General features: G+C 44.6%; 1 protein-coding gene and 1 non-coding gene across 2 annotated transcripts in view; both read right to left on the bottom strand.

Annotated features, from left to right (window-relative positions):
- Positions 1 to 6,794: 6,794 nt before the first annotated feature.
- EXOC4 (exocyst complex component 4) overlaps positions 6,795 to 19,422 on the bottom strand; it is a 730,537-nt gene continuing 717,909 nt past the window's right edge. The window contains exon 18 of the mRNA XM_045062998.1: positions 6,795 to 8,314. Coding sequence (XP_044918933.1) covers positions 8,077 to 8,314 — 238 coding nt within the window. The 3' untranslated portion in view covers positions 6,795 to 8,076. The remainder of the gene's footprint in view (positions 8,315 to 19,422) is intronic.
- On the bottom strand, positions 13,578 to 13,711 carry LOC123387065. The gene has a single exon (XR_006601436.1). It is a non-coding gene; the product is annotated as a U4 spliceosomal RNA (small nuclear RNA).

The following is a 19,422-nucleotide window of genomic DNA, read 5'->3' as shown; positions in this document are numbered from 1 at the left end:
AAATTGACTTAGCTCCATGCTACGGTCTGAATGTTTGTGTTTTCCCAGAATTTGTATGTTAAAATCCTCATCTCCTACATGATGGTGTTAGGAGGTGCAGCCCTTGGGATACACTTAGGTCATGAGGGTGAAGTTCTCATAATGGGATTAGTTCCCTTAAAGAGCTTCCTGAGAGAAGCTTCCTGACCCCTTCTACACATGAGGACACAGTGAGAAGGTGCCATCTATGAACCACAAAGTGAGCTCCTTCACTACCAAATCTGCCAGTGCTTTGGTCTTGGGACTTCCCAGAACAGTGGGAAGTACATTTCTATTGCTTCTAACCTACCTAGTGTCTGGTATTTCATTATAGGGGCCAAATGGTCTAAGATAATCAGTCCTCAGTGGAGGGGTGGTATGCAGAGCAAATTACGTAGATACTTTTACTTCTATGCTCTGAGTAGGGTCTAGGGCACTGTGCAACCATCTCAGGGGTCTGCTGCGGCAGGACCTGTGCCATGACTTGACTTGCTCTATCTGGGAACATGGAAATAAAAATTCAAGGAAACGGTAATAGTTAATAAACCTGCAAAACTTAAGAATTTCTGTAACTCAATGCTTCCTATCTTGCAGATGAGTGAATTGTGGTGCTTTAAGTACCAAAGACCTAGTGACTTGTGCTTTAATAGTATCTTAAAATTAGCTGAGCTAACAGCATTTCGGTGTTATGTTTCCTCATTTTAAAATCTCAACTTCAGATCTCTTTCATAACCACTAACATTTACTTCCATTGGGACACCAGAGAAATACAAGAAACTCTGAGCTATTGACGAAGATGGTAGAAAAACAGAAAATTGATTTTTTTGCCAGTCTTTTCATGTTTTTGTGAGTGGACCTAGGTTATCAGAGGATAAAAACTCAATTCTAGGGACTGGTATTGAATGGCCCTGTGATGGAAAGCTTCCGAGGTAAAAAGGGTTGATCCAGTGAGATGATTAGACCCCAGAGAAAATTCAGGGGCAGAGATATATGGTCTCTTGTTTAGGCATTTTCAAGCTTTAAAATAGTTAATTGTAATGCTCTTTTTTTTTCTCTGTATGTAGTGGGTGTCTCTAGAAGCTTTCCTATGAATAATCAGAAATACTGAACTGAGAACTGTGTAGATTACCCACCAATACCAGGAGTATCAGGAGATCAAAGATGGGGACAGAAACATTAAAAGACATAAAGTGGGGGGTGGGGGGGGTCCAGGGTCACTCTTTGAGTGAACAACACATCCCTAGTCGTTTCTATCTCTAGCACAAATGTGCTGACAAGCTCTTGATCCTGGCAAGGCACTCTTCTCCCTCATGTCTCTAAATTTGGCTTCTGTTCCCATCACTCCACACAACCAGCTCTCTTTGATGACAATAATTTCACCCTTTTTTTTAAAAAAGGTCCTTGTTCTTTCTGCTCTCATTAGGGTCAGTCTCTTTGTCATGCATATTAGTCAGGACAAGCAAGGCTATGCTGCAGGAACAAACAACCCCTGAATTTTAACAACAAAGATTCATTTCATTCTTATGTCACATGTCAACAGCATGTCCGCTTGGGCTCTGCTCTGCGTTGTCCTCCTTCTGGGACCCAAGCACACTGAATGGTCGCTGTCTGGCACTTGCTGGATGTCATGGGGGGGAGACAATGAGCTCTGGAGGGTTGCACACAGTAATTAAATACTTTAGGAAATGTTACATTTCTACCTACAACTCACTGGCTACCTAATAACATTGTTCCATCCAAACAAAAAGGCGCCAGGAAATACAATCCTACTATATTCCTGGAAGGTGGAGAGCAGGAAATCAGGTATGTTTCCCTGTTCTTTACATGCAGACATGTCATGTCTTTGGAGGCCCGGTCTTGCCTTCTACCACTCTACTCGGCAGCTTACCAGCGTGGGGCACGTGTGGGCTCCCAAAGGCAGGGTCCCTGGGATTGACAGTCAAGAGATCTGGATGTGGTCCTGCCTCAGTCACCAAGTGTCTCTACTCTCTTCTCCTGGAACATCTTACTTGACCATTCAGAAAAGTGAACAGGTGGGGATAAATGCTCTCCAAAGTTTGATTCAGCTCTTACAAATCCACAATAGATTTGTTACTTGAGAAATTGAGGTCATCGCTCCACCCCCAATTAAAATAAAAGGGACATCCCCTCTGTCGGCCGGCCACCTTATGGGAAGTTTATCTGGGGACTCCTCCTGAAGCCCCGGTTCCCTTGACCCCGCCCCAGATGTCCCCTTAATAAACTTCCTGTTTCAGGGCAGAAAAAGAAAAGAAAGGGAAAGGACAGGAAGAGAGACATTTGGGAAACTCCCTTAAACAGACTACTGTCTTGAATGATCCAGGACATCCCCGTGGTGGAAAGAAAAACACACTTTAGCATTTGGTGCAAAGAGGGGAGAACTGTCCCACCTGGAGTGTCAGTCCCCAAAGCTAGGAAGAGACCTGATGTGGATTCCAGGCAGCTCTGGACCTGCACCTAGCTCACAGAGCCCCCAGCAGGCAGGTCCTTGGGTGGGGTGAGTGCAGGGCATGCAGGAGACAGGACTTCCACATCTGGAGCAGCAGAGGGTGTCCGGAGCAGGGGCGGTGAAGTGGTGAGGACACACAGATGACCGTTCTGTCTTCACCATTTTCCGACTGTGCTTTAGCAATGGAACCTTGACACAACCCAAAGGAAGGGAAGCCTCTTCCCTACCTCCTACCAGGAAAATACAACAAATTACTGTGTTTAAGGCAGCTGCTGAGAATATTAAGTGGGAGCTCAGAGCCAGATTTGGTGTACAGGGGAAAAAAAGACGTTTTTCCTGCTCAGTTTCGTAGATCCATTTACGAACTTCTTTTAGAGATCCCTGATCCGACACTGCTCAGCGCAGGCAGGAAGAGTGACCGCAAACTCAAACCTGGGCAGAAGGCTATTCTGTCTGTTAAGGCCTGGTCCCTAATGGGTCCTGGAGCCTTCAGTTTAATGAGATGCGCATCATCGATGGGCAGGCAATGAGATGCAAACTCACTAAAAGCTAAAAGGGAAGCAGACACTGGAGGGCAGGGGTCCTGTGCTGGAGAGGAGACTCAGACAATGCAGTGACAGACTCTGAACTGCTGGGGTCTGGCGGCTTCAGGCTTTAAGTACAAGGAGCAGCATCCGGGCCCTGCCTGGCATGTCCCAGGCCTTTCTGACAATACGCCCTGTCAAGATGGCTGCGCTCCTATGCCACATCCACAGAGCAGGTTTTCTAGGCATTGGGTCAACAGCTCCTCAAAGAAACAGACGAAATATTATTAGAATATTGCTTACGATGCATTTGTCATATTTATCAAATGGTAGAAGCTGAAAACCTTTTACTTTATGCAGAAACTGTGGGATAGGAGCTATCATTATTATTATTATTATCCCATTTCACAGATGAGGAAACTGAAGCTTACAGCATTTAATAGTTTATACAACAGCAAACCAGTTCTATAAGGCTGAGGTGACCTTCTGAGCCAAGGTATAGAGGATTCTAAAACCTAAACATTTAGTCCCCACTGCCCAATACTCCAGAATTTGGTCCAAGTAGGGGTCATCATCAGCCTCCAGGGACCGAAAGTTTTTTTTTGTTTTTTGTTTTTTTTTTTTTGAAATTATTTTATGGAAGCTTTGTGGTTTTTTTCTTTCTTTCTTTCTTTTATTAAAGATTCTATTTATTTAGTAGAGAGCATGCACATGTGAGAGAGTGAGAGAGAGACAGACAGAGAGCAGGAGCGGGGGAGAGGGAGAAGCCGACTCCCCGCCAAGCAGAGAGTCCGATGTGGCGCTCCATCTCGGGACCCTGGGATCATGACCTGAGCCGAAGTCAGATGCCCAACTGAGCCACCCAGGCACGCCTCCCCCCCCCCCCCGAAAGTTCCTGTGTCCAAGAATTTTGTACATATGCTGGCCAGAGGAAGCTGAGCAGCCCCAGAGGAGAGGGGAAAAGGCTGTCTTAAATCCAGTCTGGGAGTGGCTCCCCTTGGCGGCTGTAGGAGAGGATACAGCCGATGAGAAGTCCCTCGAGGCTCAAATACAGCTTGTGAGGGTCTCTCCTTTCTCCCTGCGGATGAGACGAGGCGGGGTGCCAAGCCTGAACTCTGGCGTTGGCATTGTCTGGGCCACGTCTCACTGTGAGCCTTGGTTTCTTTTGCAAAGTAGGGATGATAATAGTAACAGTCTATAGGATTTTTTTGAGGATTCAATGGAATAATGTGGTAGATAGCATTTAGCCCAGTGCTCAAAAAGTGATATCTAAAATACCATGATAGCAATCACAAAAATAATAGCAAAAACCAGGTGCTGACCTCCTGATCGCTTACAGTAAATACATTTGTGAAAGAACGCTCGGCCTGGTAGGTACCTCAGGTTGGAAGTTGGAGAGATGGGCAGTTTTTCTCCTCTTGCACTATGTATTGCAAAGTCAGCAGGAATCTGAGGCCACATTTCTAAGAGGGATGGAATATAATGGGAGCCACACTCACCCAACCGCTCCTAACCTCATGTTTTTCCCCCTCATTTCTAGGGACACACATAAGCTGTCTATATATTAAAAAAAAAAAAACCCATGTGCAGCCTTTACAGGTCCCTGCATTCCCAGGCCCCCAGGGGCTCCCGCTCCAGGTGTGTGACTGTCCCGGCAATACTTTTAATTACAGACACGGAGTCTTCGGCAAGGCTGTCGAAACAACCCCCTCAAACCAGGCACGCATTCCCCAGGCCTCACACCTCGTCCCATTAGCGGAGGCTTCTCCCGGGTTGGCCTCCGAGTTCCCCTTTTAAAGAGATTTCCAACTCAATTCCGGTGGCTTTTGCATCTCATTACACTCGTGATAATTAGCTCTATCTCATTACCGCGGGGCCGCGCTGGAAAAGGATTAGTTGTTTTCAGGGGTAGACCCGTGGTGGGCCTCTTACTACACCTCTTCAAAATTCCAGGCAGGCCGCCGGCCTCCGCCAAACGAGGACAACTCCTTCCAGCTGTGTGCACTTCATTACGACTTCCATTGCAGGGCAAGGCTCTGCTGTATTTCACATCTGGTCACACGTTTATTAATTATGCGCTTCTTATAACAGCCAGGCCTAATTAGGACAGACCTTGGCTGAGCCCAGTCTCTCTTTGTTTTCTTCTTCTTGGTACCTCGTTACCCTCCCTCCAAATTAGGCCCAATTTGTTTTACATCTCTGCCCCATTAAGACAATTGCTCTCAGGTGTGTGAATTTCCGCACCAGCTCTGCTGCTTCTAGCACATTCTGGTTGACTGGGACACTCCTTGTTTTCCTATCCCCTCCTGCTCCGAGGACAGCCACTTTGCCGGGCTTCTCATCACATCTGCCTCTAGTGGAGTGGAGACCAGCTAGGGCTCGTTGAAGCCTGACGGCTGTGTTTTCCTGTGGAAATTCTGCGCCCCGGGTGCTAAGTGGCAGAGAATCGGGAACCCAGTGGCCTCAGGCCGTTCATGGAACCCAGGAGGCACGAATCCATTTGTTCCATCCACACATGATAAAGGGGGGATCTTCTAGGTTCTGACGAGCCAGGAAGGGCCCAGTGAACTGCAAATAAAAACTCGGGGGAGGGCAGGATGAGGGGAAGTTGGTTAACTCTTCGTCAGAGTGGATGTAGAAGCTCCAGGTCCCAAGGGACTGCCCCTCCTGCTTGCCATTACATGAATCCCGTATTACCTGAGCTGTGGAACAGGCAATGGCATCTTCTTGACCGAATGAACGCAGTAGCGCTAAGACATTCATGGATATGACTTGGCAGGAGGATTGTTGGGTTTGGTTGCCAGTTCAGCTTGGCTAGTATTTGCGTTTTTCTCCCCATGCTATTTGAAACATAAATTAATGATGGTCAGGCTGAGCAAACATTCAGGCAAGAATGAGGTCTTGCTTCTATGAATGAAGTCCTCCTGTCTGCATCCATTTGGCCATCCACCGAACAGGACATGGGCTGTCCTGGACCTGTTAAAAAACGAGTGATGTGCCATCCTATAAGGAAATCTGCGCCTTGAATGTCTTGGACAAAGAGGCACAGATCACTTTTTCTGTGCAGAACTGACATTTTTCAATCCTATCATTATTGTAAGCAAAGCAGGGATTCTACTTTTCTAAACGCTCCCCCGCAGCAGCCCATCTGCCATTTTCCTGCTGGTTCTCAGTGTTCTTGGCATTCTACTCACTCCAAATCCATGTCCATTTTCACATCCAATAAAACTATCTTAAAAACTCACCAATTCCACCCCTAGCTCTTCTGGTATCCTTGTAACCACCCCAGAGGTCTATACCTAGAATGAAAGGAAGGAGAAGAAAAGGTACGGAAGCTATGCTGGGAAGCCATGGCCACCTGTAGGCAGCCTCCAGACCAAAGGGGTCAGCTCGAAGTTCCCTCAACTCCCCTCTCCCACCCCAACTTCTTGGGTAGACTACTTTCCCACGATGTTGTTGCTTCCATGGTTTTCTCCTACATGGATTCAACTTCTTTCTGACCAGACTCTGAATCACACAGATTTACAGTATTCCTTCTAGAACCCTCTGGAAGACCATCTTTCAGCTGCCTGCTGAATTCCCACTGTCAGTCCTGATTTCTAACTCAGCCATGAGTGTATATCCATTAGGGTTTTGGTTAGCATTCTGTGTCCACACCCTGTCTTAAAGGTAGACAATGAAGTGCCCTTCCTCATTGTCTAGTATCTGGCTGTAGGCCTGCAGCATTTGGCACACATTAGGAATGTTTGCTGAATAAAGAACTCAAGAAAAACAACACACAGCAGTTATTTCAGCTTCTCAAAAGATTCTTTAATTTCTGCCTTTCCCACAAAGACCAAACCTGTACAAACAGGTGTACAATTTTGGACCATCACAATATGGGGCATCACCATGTATCCTTCCTGCTCTACCCTCCACGTGTTTCCAAGGTGTGTCCCAATCAGTGCATTGCTTTCTCCTGTGACATATCAACCATGGGCAGCAGGAATACTTGGAGACTTGGGGGACAATGGCGGGGTCCAGTGTGCCAGGAGAGGTGAGCAGCCAAACCATCTGGGAACATTTTAGAAATGGCCTCTGCTGGTGGGTACACAGAGGTTGAATGTCATGCCCTCCCATCTTCCGGGCACTCAGCTGAGTGGACCAGGGCAACTTTCTAAGGTGAGGAAGACCTAGGGGCTCACATCGAGAGCAAGTAAGCATCTAAGAACCGCTCACATCCAAACAGTGTTTAACTGAGAATCAAAGTTCTTCACCCACAATTTTCTCTTGGAAAGCAGAGGTTAAAAAATCAAGAGAAGGGCAGACTGCCTTTCATTGTTCCATTTTTGTGATTAATTTGAAGGCTATTGGTTTTGATGCAGCAGCAGTAAAGACAAAAAGGCAATACGCGGACTACATTCTGTGTACAAGCTGCCATACACAGAACTTGCTCAGGGACCGAGATAAAGGACTTTTCCCCCTAGCCCCAGAGAGGTCCTATTTTGGTTAGGAAAACTTGTCGAAAATTACAGCCAGTTGAGAAGCCACTGATCTGAGGTTGGCAATAGAGACGGAAGGCAATGCACATGTGCTCATTTCATTGAACTGTAAACTGACAGGGTCGAGAGAGTCAGAAGCTACTGTCTGTGCAAGAGAACCCTATAAAGTGTTTTAGGAAGGGGCGAAAACTGAGGGAGCCAGTCTGCTTTCCAAAGACGGCTGGTAGCTGTAATTTGTGCACTCATTTTTTTCAGAGTCCAATTTGATAAACCTTCCTCTCACCTCACCCTCGTCACTCTATCCTTTGGAACCGACTGCGCTAGGGAAGACATGAAATCAAAACAGTCTGTACTGCAAACTCCCTTTAGAGTTTATAGGAAAAGCCCAAAGAGACACAAAAAAAATACCCTCACGTCTTCTCTCCACTAAAGCATCAGCATAGAGAAAAGCAAATCCACTCCGAATACACCCAATAAGATACCAGAGAAAGAAGCAAAGAGGACTGAATGAACAAAAATGGTGGCCCCCACCCTGCTCGGCCCCCCGCCCCCCGCTCCCCCTCCCCGCCCCCAGCAGTGCGCCCGATTAAACCGTAGTTATTTTCTTATCCTTGGTGGCCTGCTTGATGGCAGCCTGCTCGCAAATGATCTCCTTGAGCCGCTGCAGCCTCATGTTCTGGGTGGTCTGGTCTCCTACCCCAGTCTGACTGCGGTGCAGCAAGGTCAGGGCGTGGATGTACTCTAGCTCCGTGTACTTCACGCCCTGGTCCACCACCAGGTTCAGGAGTTCGTCGGCCGTGTTGTATAACATCTCGTAATACTGCCTGGGGAAGGAAGAGGGGACACCGTTCACCATCTCCACTGTCAGCCACTTGTGTGGTTTTCGGGGTAATGAACATGCTGTTTAGAAATCACTTATTCCACCGGGATTTGTCGATCACTAGACCTTGTTCTCGGTCCTATGCATATAAAGGAGAACAAGACACACACGATCTCTGTCCTCTTGGAGCTCAGCGGAGCTTTCTTCATGAGAATAAGCCTGAATGAAGGCTCTGGGAGACTTCCCATCTTTCAGGGTCTCCGTTCACTCGAGATTTGGCCTAATGCTATATTGACTTAGCAGGTTCCAAAGAAAAAGAAGTAGGGCCAGCATGGGGAGGGAGAGAAATAATCATCTGGCAGGTGCCGTGAAAGCTGGTTTTGTCTTATTCAACCCTCGTTCATTTACTTATTTGTTGGAGGCTCTGTGAAATGTGTGGTTTTCTCCTCCATAACGTGGGATAATAATGGTACTTACCTCTTCGGGTTATTGGAAGAATTAATTCATCCCTATAAAGCACTCGGAATGGTGCCCTACTAACATACATGGTCTGTAAATATTAGCCATTATTTGAAATAATAATAGTGTATTCATAGCAATGTAAGGATAGTCATGGAAGTATATAATGGCGAGCAAGATACGGCTCTCTCCTCAAATAGCTCAGAGGTAAGTCGGAAAGATAAGGGAAACAGGGAAATAACGGTTGAGTTTCTGTTGACAAGGTTCATTTCCAAGTACTGCGTCTTTTAATCCTCGCTATACTTAGGGAGCCTTTTCTCACATAAGGAAACTGAAGTATACCAAGTTACAGGACTCGCTCAGCGTCCCAAAGAAGGAGGGGCTGTGGCGGGATATGCACCCGAGTTTCTAACTCTCCTTCTTCATGGATACAGACAAAAATAATGCTCCACGTGACATGAAGTCTGTATAAATGTTATAAATTTATAGCAGAGGAAGGAGAAATCCTACCATGCTGAGGGGAAGGCGAAGAATCAAGGAAGACTTCATATGGGGTACGATATTGCCAGGCAGGGCTTCCAGGAAGGAAATTCTAGATTAAGGGAAAAGAGAAGAGCAGAAGCAGAGACTCCTCCTGGGAGGGGGAATGTGGTGGGCCTGGGGAGTGTTGGTGGACAGCAGAGTTGTGGGAAAAGCTAGTAAAAGTCAGAAGGCAGACTGTTTGACATCAGGCTAGTTAAATTAATAAAGACCCTTAGACTTAGTCAAGTCAGTAAAGGACTTCCCTTCCTCACCCCCCAAGGTTCTGTTGAGAACGGAAGCACCATCCAAGTTGTGCTTCTGGAAGATTAAGGTGATAGTGGTACACAGAATGGTCTGGGGGTGGGGGCATTAGCTGTAATTCCAGCAAAAAGTTGCAGACCTGAGATCCATTTGGCTGCAAGGCCACTGGCCTGGGTGAAGGAGAGGAGAATAGTACCCATAAGAGAAGCAAGCATTACAGTGAGTCGCCAGCCGCGGAGAGCAGATGGGGGGTGTGGTCAGGAAAGGAGAAGGCAGCCATTTGCCTTTCCTTTTTTTTTTTTTTTTAAGATTTTATTTATTATTTATTTGACAGAGAGAGAGATCACAAGTAGATGGAGAGGCAGGCAGAGAGAGAGAGAGAGATAGAGGGAAGCAGGCTCCCTGCTGAGCAGAGAGCCCGATGCGGGACTCGATCCCAGGACCCTGAGATCATGACCTGAGCCGAAGGCAGCGGCTTAACCCACTGAGCCACCCAGGCGCCCCGCCTTTTGCCCTTCTTAAAACCAACATGATGCCACCACTAACCCTTCTGGAATCTACACTAACTTGCATATTTACTACAAATTACCCAGGAGGTAAAGTTGAGTACAGGCCCTGTGCCAAGCGATGCTGTCATAGCTGGTTAGGCAAAGAACTGAGAAGCCTTCCCAGGCACAGTTTACTTCCTTCTCTCTTCCTGAAAGGAAAGGCACTTTGCCCCCGTGGAGGGCAGAAAGGCAGAAGGCCTAAGGCAACTCCAGAGAAGAAGGGATCTTGCAGACCTACCAGGATCATTGGACTTGAGTCTTGAATTTGTTTCTTGTTTATCAGGAACATCTTGATAAAAAAGAACATCCTCTGGGAGAAGTAAGTTATCCTTGTAATAAGGAATATATTCTAGGAGCTCATAATTTCAATAATATTTTATAAATTGTTGTTACAATGGGAATATGGTCAGTAATGGTACTGGTGTCTTTTCACATGGCTAGTAATTCCTTTTCCTGCTCTGCTAAACCTCCTTTTCTAATTAATATACTTTTAAAAAAAAAAAAAAGAATATGCTTTCATAAATACTTCCTAAATAGTGGCAGGAATAGTAAATGCTCATTTTATATTGGCAAGTTTATGAGTGATTTCAGGCAGCAAAAGGGTCAACATCCTTGCACAGAGGGTCCTCTTGGGGCTAGTTTTCTGTAAATGAGAGTTCACTTTCACTTCCTAAAACCACATATTTAGAAATCACTGGTCAAAGGTAACCTTGAAGGCAGACAGAGGTACTTCTAATATGAGAGGCAAATTGACTACAGCCTGCAGACTTCCGGGAGCCCAGTATCAGATACGGTCAGGAACCTTTCTGAAGCTTCATGTTCAGCATAAAACCTACACGAATTACCCATACCCCATAATACATCTGTTGGAACTTAAAAATACAAATTTTAAGAAAAACTTGATACTGTAGGAAGATGCATCTTTATCTGATGGCATTGCACATTCCTTGGCACACCATGGTTTCCTCCCTGATACCAGCCCCCGTGAGAAATGAGGCTCTGCATCATCTAATGTGGCGTCTCTCGGATGCACAGGTAAGGGAGAGAGCTGCCCATTTAGGGAACTACCTAAGAACACGTTTTAAAACTTGCTGGAAAAGAACACATATTGAAGTCTAGACTTACCTAACGGAATGACAGAAAATTGGGGGCCCGTGATTCTTTCAAGGTTAGAAGGGGCATGGTGGCTGCAGTTCTCGGCTGGTGGTTCTCCAGCTAGAAAGTGCCTCGGGAGCTTATGAAAAGTACAGATTCCTCAGGACCCACCCCAGCTGTTGTGATTCCCAAAGGACCTGAACCTAGCTGGGATTCTCACCCAGAGTCTCTCTGGTGTGGGAAGAGTTACAGAACCATTCCCATCTCCTTAAGCCAAGGACCTAAAAGCGTTAGGGAGGGAGAAAGAAGCAGCAAGTGGACAGTGATGCTTTTGACTGAGATTAATCCAAAAGAACTGGGTTTCTTTGTATTATGATGTTGATATTTTTATCATTTATCTTAAGTAACATTGAGCCCACCTAGCCAGATGAAATTGGATTTCTTTAGAAAAATCTGATGAATTGTTTCCAGGGATACTGGCTGGTTTTCTACAGAGACCATTGTTCCACGCTGGGAGCAAACAAGAAAACGAAGATGCTTGGATTTCCCGTCAGTCCTGGTTCCACCAGTGTGATACACGATAAACAGTGAGCCACTTAAGTCCTTAACGTTTCAATATCCTCTGTGCAATGAAGAACTTTCTAAATTCCAGAATGACACTCTGAAGTGGACTCAGAGACTAAAAGAGTCCTCAAGAGCCTCAGATGAACAGTGTCCCAGATTTGCAAAGCTGAGTTATTAAACAAAATTGACAGGTAACTGATGGTGTGTCTTCTGTAGTTAGGGAAAAAAAAAATTACCCATAACCATGATGATATATTAGGTCATAAAGAAACATAAATATTTAAAGATGGAATGAAATTCATTCATCTTGCAGACTAGTACCCAGTAGCAGAGACGACGCTAAATCAGCACAGCGATGGTGGTAGCGGGAGGCAGAGGAGGGGGGCGACAAGGTGCCCCAAGGAGAAAATAGGAAAATGCCCCAAACTGTACAATGAGAATGGGCCTCCATGATACACACTGACACGGTGAAATGAAATCATGTAACCCAATTGGGATAAATAATTTACCAGTACTTATCGAGGCTCCAGGAAAATGAAAGCTTGATCTTTATCATCGAGCATTACAATAGCAGCCGTGGCTTCCAGGCATCACGTTTGGTCTGAGATAGCGCTTAGCTGCTTGGATGGGAGCAATGAACACACATTTGATTTAGGCCTTTTCCAGCTCATGACTTGGACAGCAAGTCTCTTCAAAGCCCATGACATTCAGAAGCCAACTGCCAGACGTGGACCAAAGATCCTATTCCAGAAACCAGAGTTCCAGGTCACCCTAATGACCTGCTGACCTGGGTGGAGGTGGTTTCCTCCCATGGTTTCTCTCTTTGAGGTGCACCTTTGTGCAGCGGTTCCCAAAGTGGCCTGAGTGGACAGGGAGGCAGGTGGGGGGGATAGGAGAGAGCAGGGGTGGGGGGTGATGTCACCTTGACTGGTCTCTTGCGCCCAGTCGGGAATATGACCACGTTCGTACTTTGTTCTGGCACAAATTTTTAATTTCTAATTTCTCATACCTTCCTCACCTTCCCTTTTTCAATGGGCTGTTCTTCCCTGTGTGTTTTTCTTCTTACTTTGTTTTAATGGCATTGAACTACACCTCTTTCTCCCCATTGATTGCACTGGCAAATATTTACACTAGTGAGGACAGGAAGGGCATGTTGGTAAGCTGGGCAGGTCTCCTTTTTCAAGTTTTCTTTTCTTTTTTTAAAGATTTTACTTATTTTTGGCAGAGAGAGAGAGATCACAAGTAGGCAGAGAGGCAGGCAGAGAGAGAGGGGGAAGCAGGCTCCCCGCTGAGCTGAGAGCCCGATGCAGGGCTCAATCCCAGGACCCTGAGATCCTGGCCTGAGCCGAAGACAGAGGCTTAATTAACCCACTGAGCTACCCAGGTGCCCCCTTTTTCAAGTTTTCAAATAGAGTTTATTTAATCTTTCTCTGATTGGGAAATTAATATACATGTCATATGGACTATACAGACTCAACCCAAAGATTAAGCAGAAACGAAGATTACTCCTAGAAGTCCGTTATAAAGATGTACCATATTTTCGCATTTCTTTTTAGTTTTTGTTTTGTGTGATGTTCTACCAATTTTCTCTATTACAGTTGAAATATTTGGGTTGACAGACTGTTGGACACTTTGTTTCCAATTTTATCTTACTTATTTGTTTTGGTTTTATTTTATTTTTTTTTTTTTTTTTTTAAAGATTTTATTTATTTATTTGACAGAGAGATCACAAGTCGGCAGAGAGTCAGGCAGAGAGAGAGAGAGAAGCAGGCTCCGCTGAGCAAAGAGCCGGATGCGGGGCTCGATCCCAGGACACTGAGATCATGACCTGAGCCGAAGGCAGCGGCTTAATCCACTGAGCCACCCAGGCGCCCCTTTGTTTTGGTTTTAATTAGCAATAATCGCACCTCGGATAAACCTTATTGGCTACGATACTGCCACTGCGCAAAGCTTTTTGTTTTGTTTTAAAAAAAGATTTCATTTATTTATTTGGAGAGGGAGAGAGCATGAGTAAGGGGGAGGGACAGAGGAGAGGGAGAGGGACACAGAGGTAGAGGAAGAAACAGGCACCCTGCTGAGCGGAACCTGTGTGGACATGGGGCTGGATCCCAGGACCCTGGGCAATCATGACCTGAGCCGAAGGTAGACCCTTAACCAACTGAGCCACCCAGGTGGCCCTTTGTTTCCAATTTTAAACACTTTCTTTCCTGAGGATAGATTTTTAAGGCAGATTTAGTCAAAGGTAAGTACAGTATTTAGGACTTGGGCAATGCTGCCAAACTGCTTCCTAAAAGAGTTGCATTGATTTTTTTCTTCCTACCAACAACATCGGACTGCACCTACCTCCTCATAGTCTTTTAATATTCATGAAGTCAAACCATTTTTCATCTACTTACTGGTTTTTATTTTTATTTATTTATTATTATTATTATTATTATTTTACTTACTGGTTTTTAATGTACATAGATCTGTATGTGTTGTTGTTTTTTCTTAAAAAATTTTATTTATTTATTTGACAGAGATCACAAGTAGGCGGAGAGGCAGGCAGAGAGAGACGGGGCAACAGGCTCGAGACGGGGCAACAGGCTCCCCACCGAGCGGGGCTCAATCCCAGGACCCTGGGATCATGACCTGAGCTGAAGGCAGAGGCCCCAACCCCTGAGCCATCCAGGTACCCCAGGTGTGTATGTTTTAATGTACATAGTCTGTTGATATACCTTTGTATATCTGGAGTATAAGTGCTCTTCTTATTCAAGAACTCTTAAGAAATTTCCACAAACAAGAAGCAAGACCTTTCTAGTCTCTTGTCCCTGGTTCCACCTCCCACTCTACCACACTCATCATAAAAGTTATCACGGCATCTCTGAAAGCTACTGCCAAGTTTTAGCTCTCTTCGTTGTAAATGGAGGAAAGAAAGCCCCAGTAAAACCAGCAATTCCCACACAGCAACTGTCATTCTTGGACCTGCAGGCGGTCCCGAGAGTCTGGGGGTGGGGGTGGACAGAAGGTGCTAACTAGGGGCTGTCCACAGTCCCCGGGGAAAGCTTTGCCCTCTGCCTCCCTTTACAGGGTGGCGTCCAGAGTCCTAAATCCCTGAAGGAAATCTTCCATGGCTACCTAGTTATGTCTCATGCCGGGTGCGAGAATCTGTCTTGATTGAGATACTATTAATAATAATGTCTAGGGGCACCTGGGTGGCTCAGTGGGTTAAGCCTCTGCCTTCAGCTCAGATCATGATCCCAGGGTTCTGGGATCAAGCCCCGCATCAGGCTCTCTGCTCAGCAGGGAGCCTGCTACCTCCTCTCTCTCTGCCTGCCTCTCTGCCTACTTGTGATCTTTGTCTGTCAAATAAATAAATAAAATCTTTAAAAAAAAAAAAAGGTCTAAATTTTAGGTGCACTGGCATACACAACCCTTTGACATAGCTATGGCAAACATCCACACTGCACAAATGAGCACACAGCCATTTGTTGAAGGCCTCACAATCAAGGACTTTGAACTCTGTGTGTCATATAGACTCTACAGACTCAACACAAAGATTAAGCAGAATATGCCATAATATGGACATAATGGAAGCAGTACAAAGTGGAAGTACTAATTGCAAAGAAAAGTTACACAGCAAATTTTAGTCATTCAGGTAATAGGGACAAAATAAAATTCACGTACTAACTCAACTCTGCCTTCCATGGTAATGGAATATGCCAGTATTTCGGTAATTCGAAATTCATTTACACACTTTAATATTTAATATTTGAACAGCACTGGATTCGATTGGGAGTTCAGGGCTCTAAAACGAATAATGAAGTCATGCTGCTGATTCAGCATTCCAGAAGTTACAGAAATGAGTTTTGGCATTTTCATCGAGTCATGTGTTCCTCGCTTTTTGCCCCTCCAAGTGGGTAATGGACAAAGTCACCTTTCTTTCCAAAAGCTGGCTGCCCTTCTGACTGATTACTTCCTTGAGGAAGAGGGATAACTAACCAATGTCATTGTAAAGGCTTTATCATCTACTCCTTCCTGAGATACTGAAAGTAATAATGTCAACAAGACAACTGGGCTCTGAAGTAGACTTCTTATTAAACTTAAGTTGTGAAGGAGCAAAATTTTACCTGAATTTAACTTAGTATCGACAGTACCCCCCACATTCTTTTTAGCCAATAGTTGCAGCATTTTGAGAACTTGAATAAAAAAACCCAGCAGCAGATGGGTCACTAAATTGTTGGGTAAAACATCCAACTCCTGCTCATTCAATGGTATGCCACCCAATGCATGCATGCATGGTGATAAGCAGAGAGATGGAGAAAGAGAAAAGAAAGGAGCGGAATAATCCATAACTAGGTAATCATCCCATAAATAATTAAGAGGTAGTTAGAGCAGAAAGACTTAGAAGACTTAGAGAGAAGTGAATACTCAAGAGATCAACTAAGCTCAGATTCTGGTTAAGTCTTTCACTCCCTGCTAACTCGTTGTGTGACCTTGGGCAAAGGCTGTCGGCTCTTTGGACTTCTGCTTCCCAAACTGAAAACAAAGAGGTCAGAGCAGATGCTATTTAAGCATTTTTGGGTTTTAAAACCTTTATAGCATCCTCTGCTTGCTCCTTTAAAACCACGGGCTTCCATCAGAAGTAGCTGATGCTGATTTTCCCTGAACCGTAGTAGGTGAGATGCTGCAGTGATTGATTTGGAAATATTCTGAACAAGTGTAAACTTAGCTCAGATGTGTACTTTCCAGGCCAATAATAAAATGGATGGTAATCCCGCATGTCAGAAGAATAAATTAGTTTATTAAAAAATATAATATAATTGCTCTCATTTGTCTTCCCCTTCAAAGAGCTTAGAGTTTATTACAGACATGATTGAAAATTCTAATTTGAAATCGTGGAAGTTATTTCCATCGCGGGAATGAGAAAACTCAGGTAGAAAAAAGTGAAATAATTTTCAGAGAGGTATTGGCAGAATTGGATTTATGTTCTCTAGGGATAGTTCTTAGCATTCCTGACAACAGACTGGGGGCGACTTTTCTTCGGATCGGGGCATTCCAGAAGAGAAGCGTGGTCTTTAGAAAAGACAGTGTAGACATTCCCTCAGCGGGTGGCAGGAGAAAATCATTCAAGAGGTAGTCAGAGCCTGAGAATCTGTTGTGCTAGTCCTGTGCAGGCTTGATGGGTCATCTACCTGCATTTTCTTTATAGAAAGTGGCACACACACACACTGCTTTCACGGACAGCACTACCCTTAACCACAGTTACCTGATGGCTGAGTCTGGATAACCAGCACTCGTCAGTAGTACTGGAAGTGGGGGAGGGGGTCTCTTCTGAGGAGATGCTAAAAGCTAAAGTAGGCTGTGTTCATCCTTCTCAGGAACGTAGCCTCATATTTTGACAGCAGGCCCCAGACCCCTGCTTTATTTCTCTTCAGAAAACACAACCATGGGACGCCTGGGTGGCTCAGAGGGTTAAGCCTCTGCCTTCGGCTCAGGTCATGATCTCAGGGTCCTGGGATCGAGTCCCGCATCGGGCTCTCTGCTCAGTGGGGAGCCTGCTTCCTCCTCTCTCTCTGCCTGCTGCTCTGCCTACTTGCAGTCTCTTTCTGTCAAATAAATAAATAAAATTAGGGGAAAAAATTAAAAAAAAAAAAGAAAAAAAAAAAAAACACAACCAGTCCAAACAAAGGAATTCCTCAGAGACCCATCACTTGTGAGATGATGGTCCTCTCCCATGCTCACTTATAGTCCCTGAAATGGGAAGAAAATTTCTTCTGGTTCTCTCAGCTAGAAATTTTGCTCCTCACCTTCGCAATACTTTCTAAATTTATACTATCTGTGGCTGAAATTTCCTCCTCAGGAACTTAAGGATTCATATGTCGCTCTCCGCTCCATCAGATAATTTTTTAAATTAAGTTTTCTGCAGCAGGGCTAGAGGAAGATCTGCATTTTAAATTCAGTACAATTAAAACTGTGTCTCTTTGGTCTGGCACTGCCTTCGGTCAAACCCCATTTGTATGAATAATTATTCAGTCCATTAAGAAGTCTGCTCAACTCCTTCTCCCATTTTGAAGGTTTTAATAAATATTGATCAGGCACACTTCTGTTTGCACTTGCCAAAGCAATTCTGATGGATTCATCTTCTGATGTTATCAAATAATGAAATATGAAAGAGTGAATAGAATTACCCTCTTGTTCTGTGATTTTTTATTTAGGTCCTTCATTTTACTTTCATAATTGTGTTTGTCTCCTACTCCTGTAAACGCTCTTTTGATTATCAAAAGGTGAATCCAGGTTAAGGAGAGTTATGCTGTGCTGAATATCACTTTAGAGAGTTTTTTCAATTAAAAAATAATATATTGAAGATCATAGCTTGATAAAAGGAGATAGTATTACGTACTTTGGTGGTCTCCAAGCCACATATTATTTACCGATTAGCACAGGGCCCTTATACTGAGTATTATCTATATGGCCCAGATTAGCCATTTGGGAAGTGGTGGCTGACATACGCAGAAGAAAAATAATTCAGAGGCCCTATAGCTTTTTCAGTTTTAAGCATTTATCAACTTTTCAATAAATAATGCAAAGGATTTCTTCAAAGGAATATCTAGTGTTATTATCACTAGTACTTAGGAAGCCATAGTAACATCTTAAAAGCTAATATGGTAGTGTCCCCTTATCCACAGTCTTGCTATCTGTGGTTCCAGTTATCCATGGCTGACCACGGTCCACAAGCAGAGGACCCTCCTCTGGACGAATCACTAACAGCAGCCTCGTGCTATGTCACATGCCTATGTCATCCACCTCACTTTATCTCATCACACAAGCATTCGCCATCTCCCGTCATCACAAGAAGGATGTGCACGAGATATTCTGAGACTACATAACTTTTCTTATGATGGATTGTTATGATTGTCCCCCTATTTATTATTAGTTATTGTTGTTGGTCTCTTACTGTGCCTAATTTACAAGTAAACTTTGCCAAAGGTATTACATATAGGAAAAAGATAGTACGTAAGAGGTTGAGTACTATCCGTAGTTTCAGACTTCTGTGACATGGTCTTGGAAGTTATTCCTTGCACATAATGGGGGACTACTGTAGAACAGAGAAAATTATAGATGTAATCTCTTGGTTTCGAGAAGCTTCTTTTATCACCACTTTGAAAAAATACAACCATGACCCAGATCAAAGATATCTAGGACACTAGGTAAAAACTTTATAGTAAAATAAATCTGGGCTTGCCAGGCAGCCTGCCTATTCTGCTCCTCTCTCTTGGTCTGTGGGAAAGAAGAAAAGAGTTGGAGGGCGCTAGACAAAGAACCAAGCCAAGGATAGGATTCTGCTCCTGGGACTACCAATTAGTGATGGATGGAGAAGGGAAGGGGTCACTGGTGTTGGCTTCCCATATTTATAAACCAAAATCCTTTTCTACCTGTAAGTGTTTGGGGACAGAGGTCAGTGAGGGTAGGCATGGACTGCATGGCTTCGATGGAAGAACCTGCCATTAGAATATTAAGACAATGAGGCCAAGGTAATGGATCCATTCTAGTAGCTGCCAGTTCTTTCCTTCAGCCACTGACTCTGCCCTAACCAGATACCCCACAAGCGTGTTTAGACAAGGTCTGGGTGAGGCTGAGTGGGTGGTTCACTGTAAGCCATTATCACTGCTGGGGAGTCTGA

Source organism: Mustela putorius, unplaced genomic scaffold (assembly GCF_011764305.1).
Source record: "Mustela putorius furo isolate JIRA1106 unplaced genomic scaffold, ASM1176430v1.1 tig00003845_pilon_pilon_pilon, whole genome shotgun sequence".
In the NCBI taxonomy this organism is placed as follows: Eukaryota; Metazoa; Chordata; class Mammalia; order Carnivora; family Mustelidae; genus Mustela; species Mustela putorius.
This window is presented reverse-complemented; position numbering and strand designations above follow the sequence as displayed.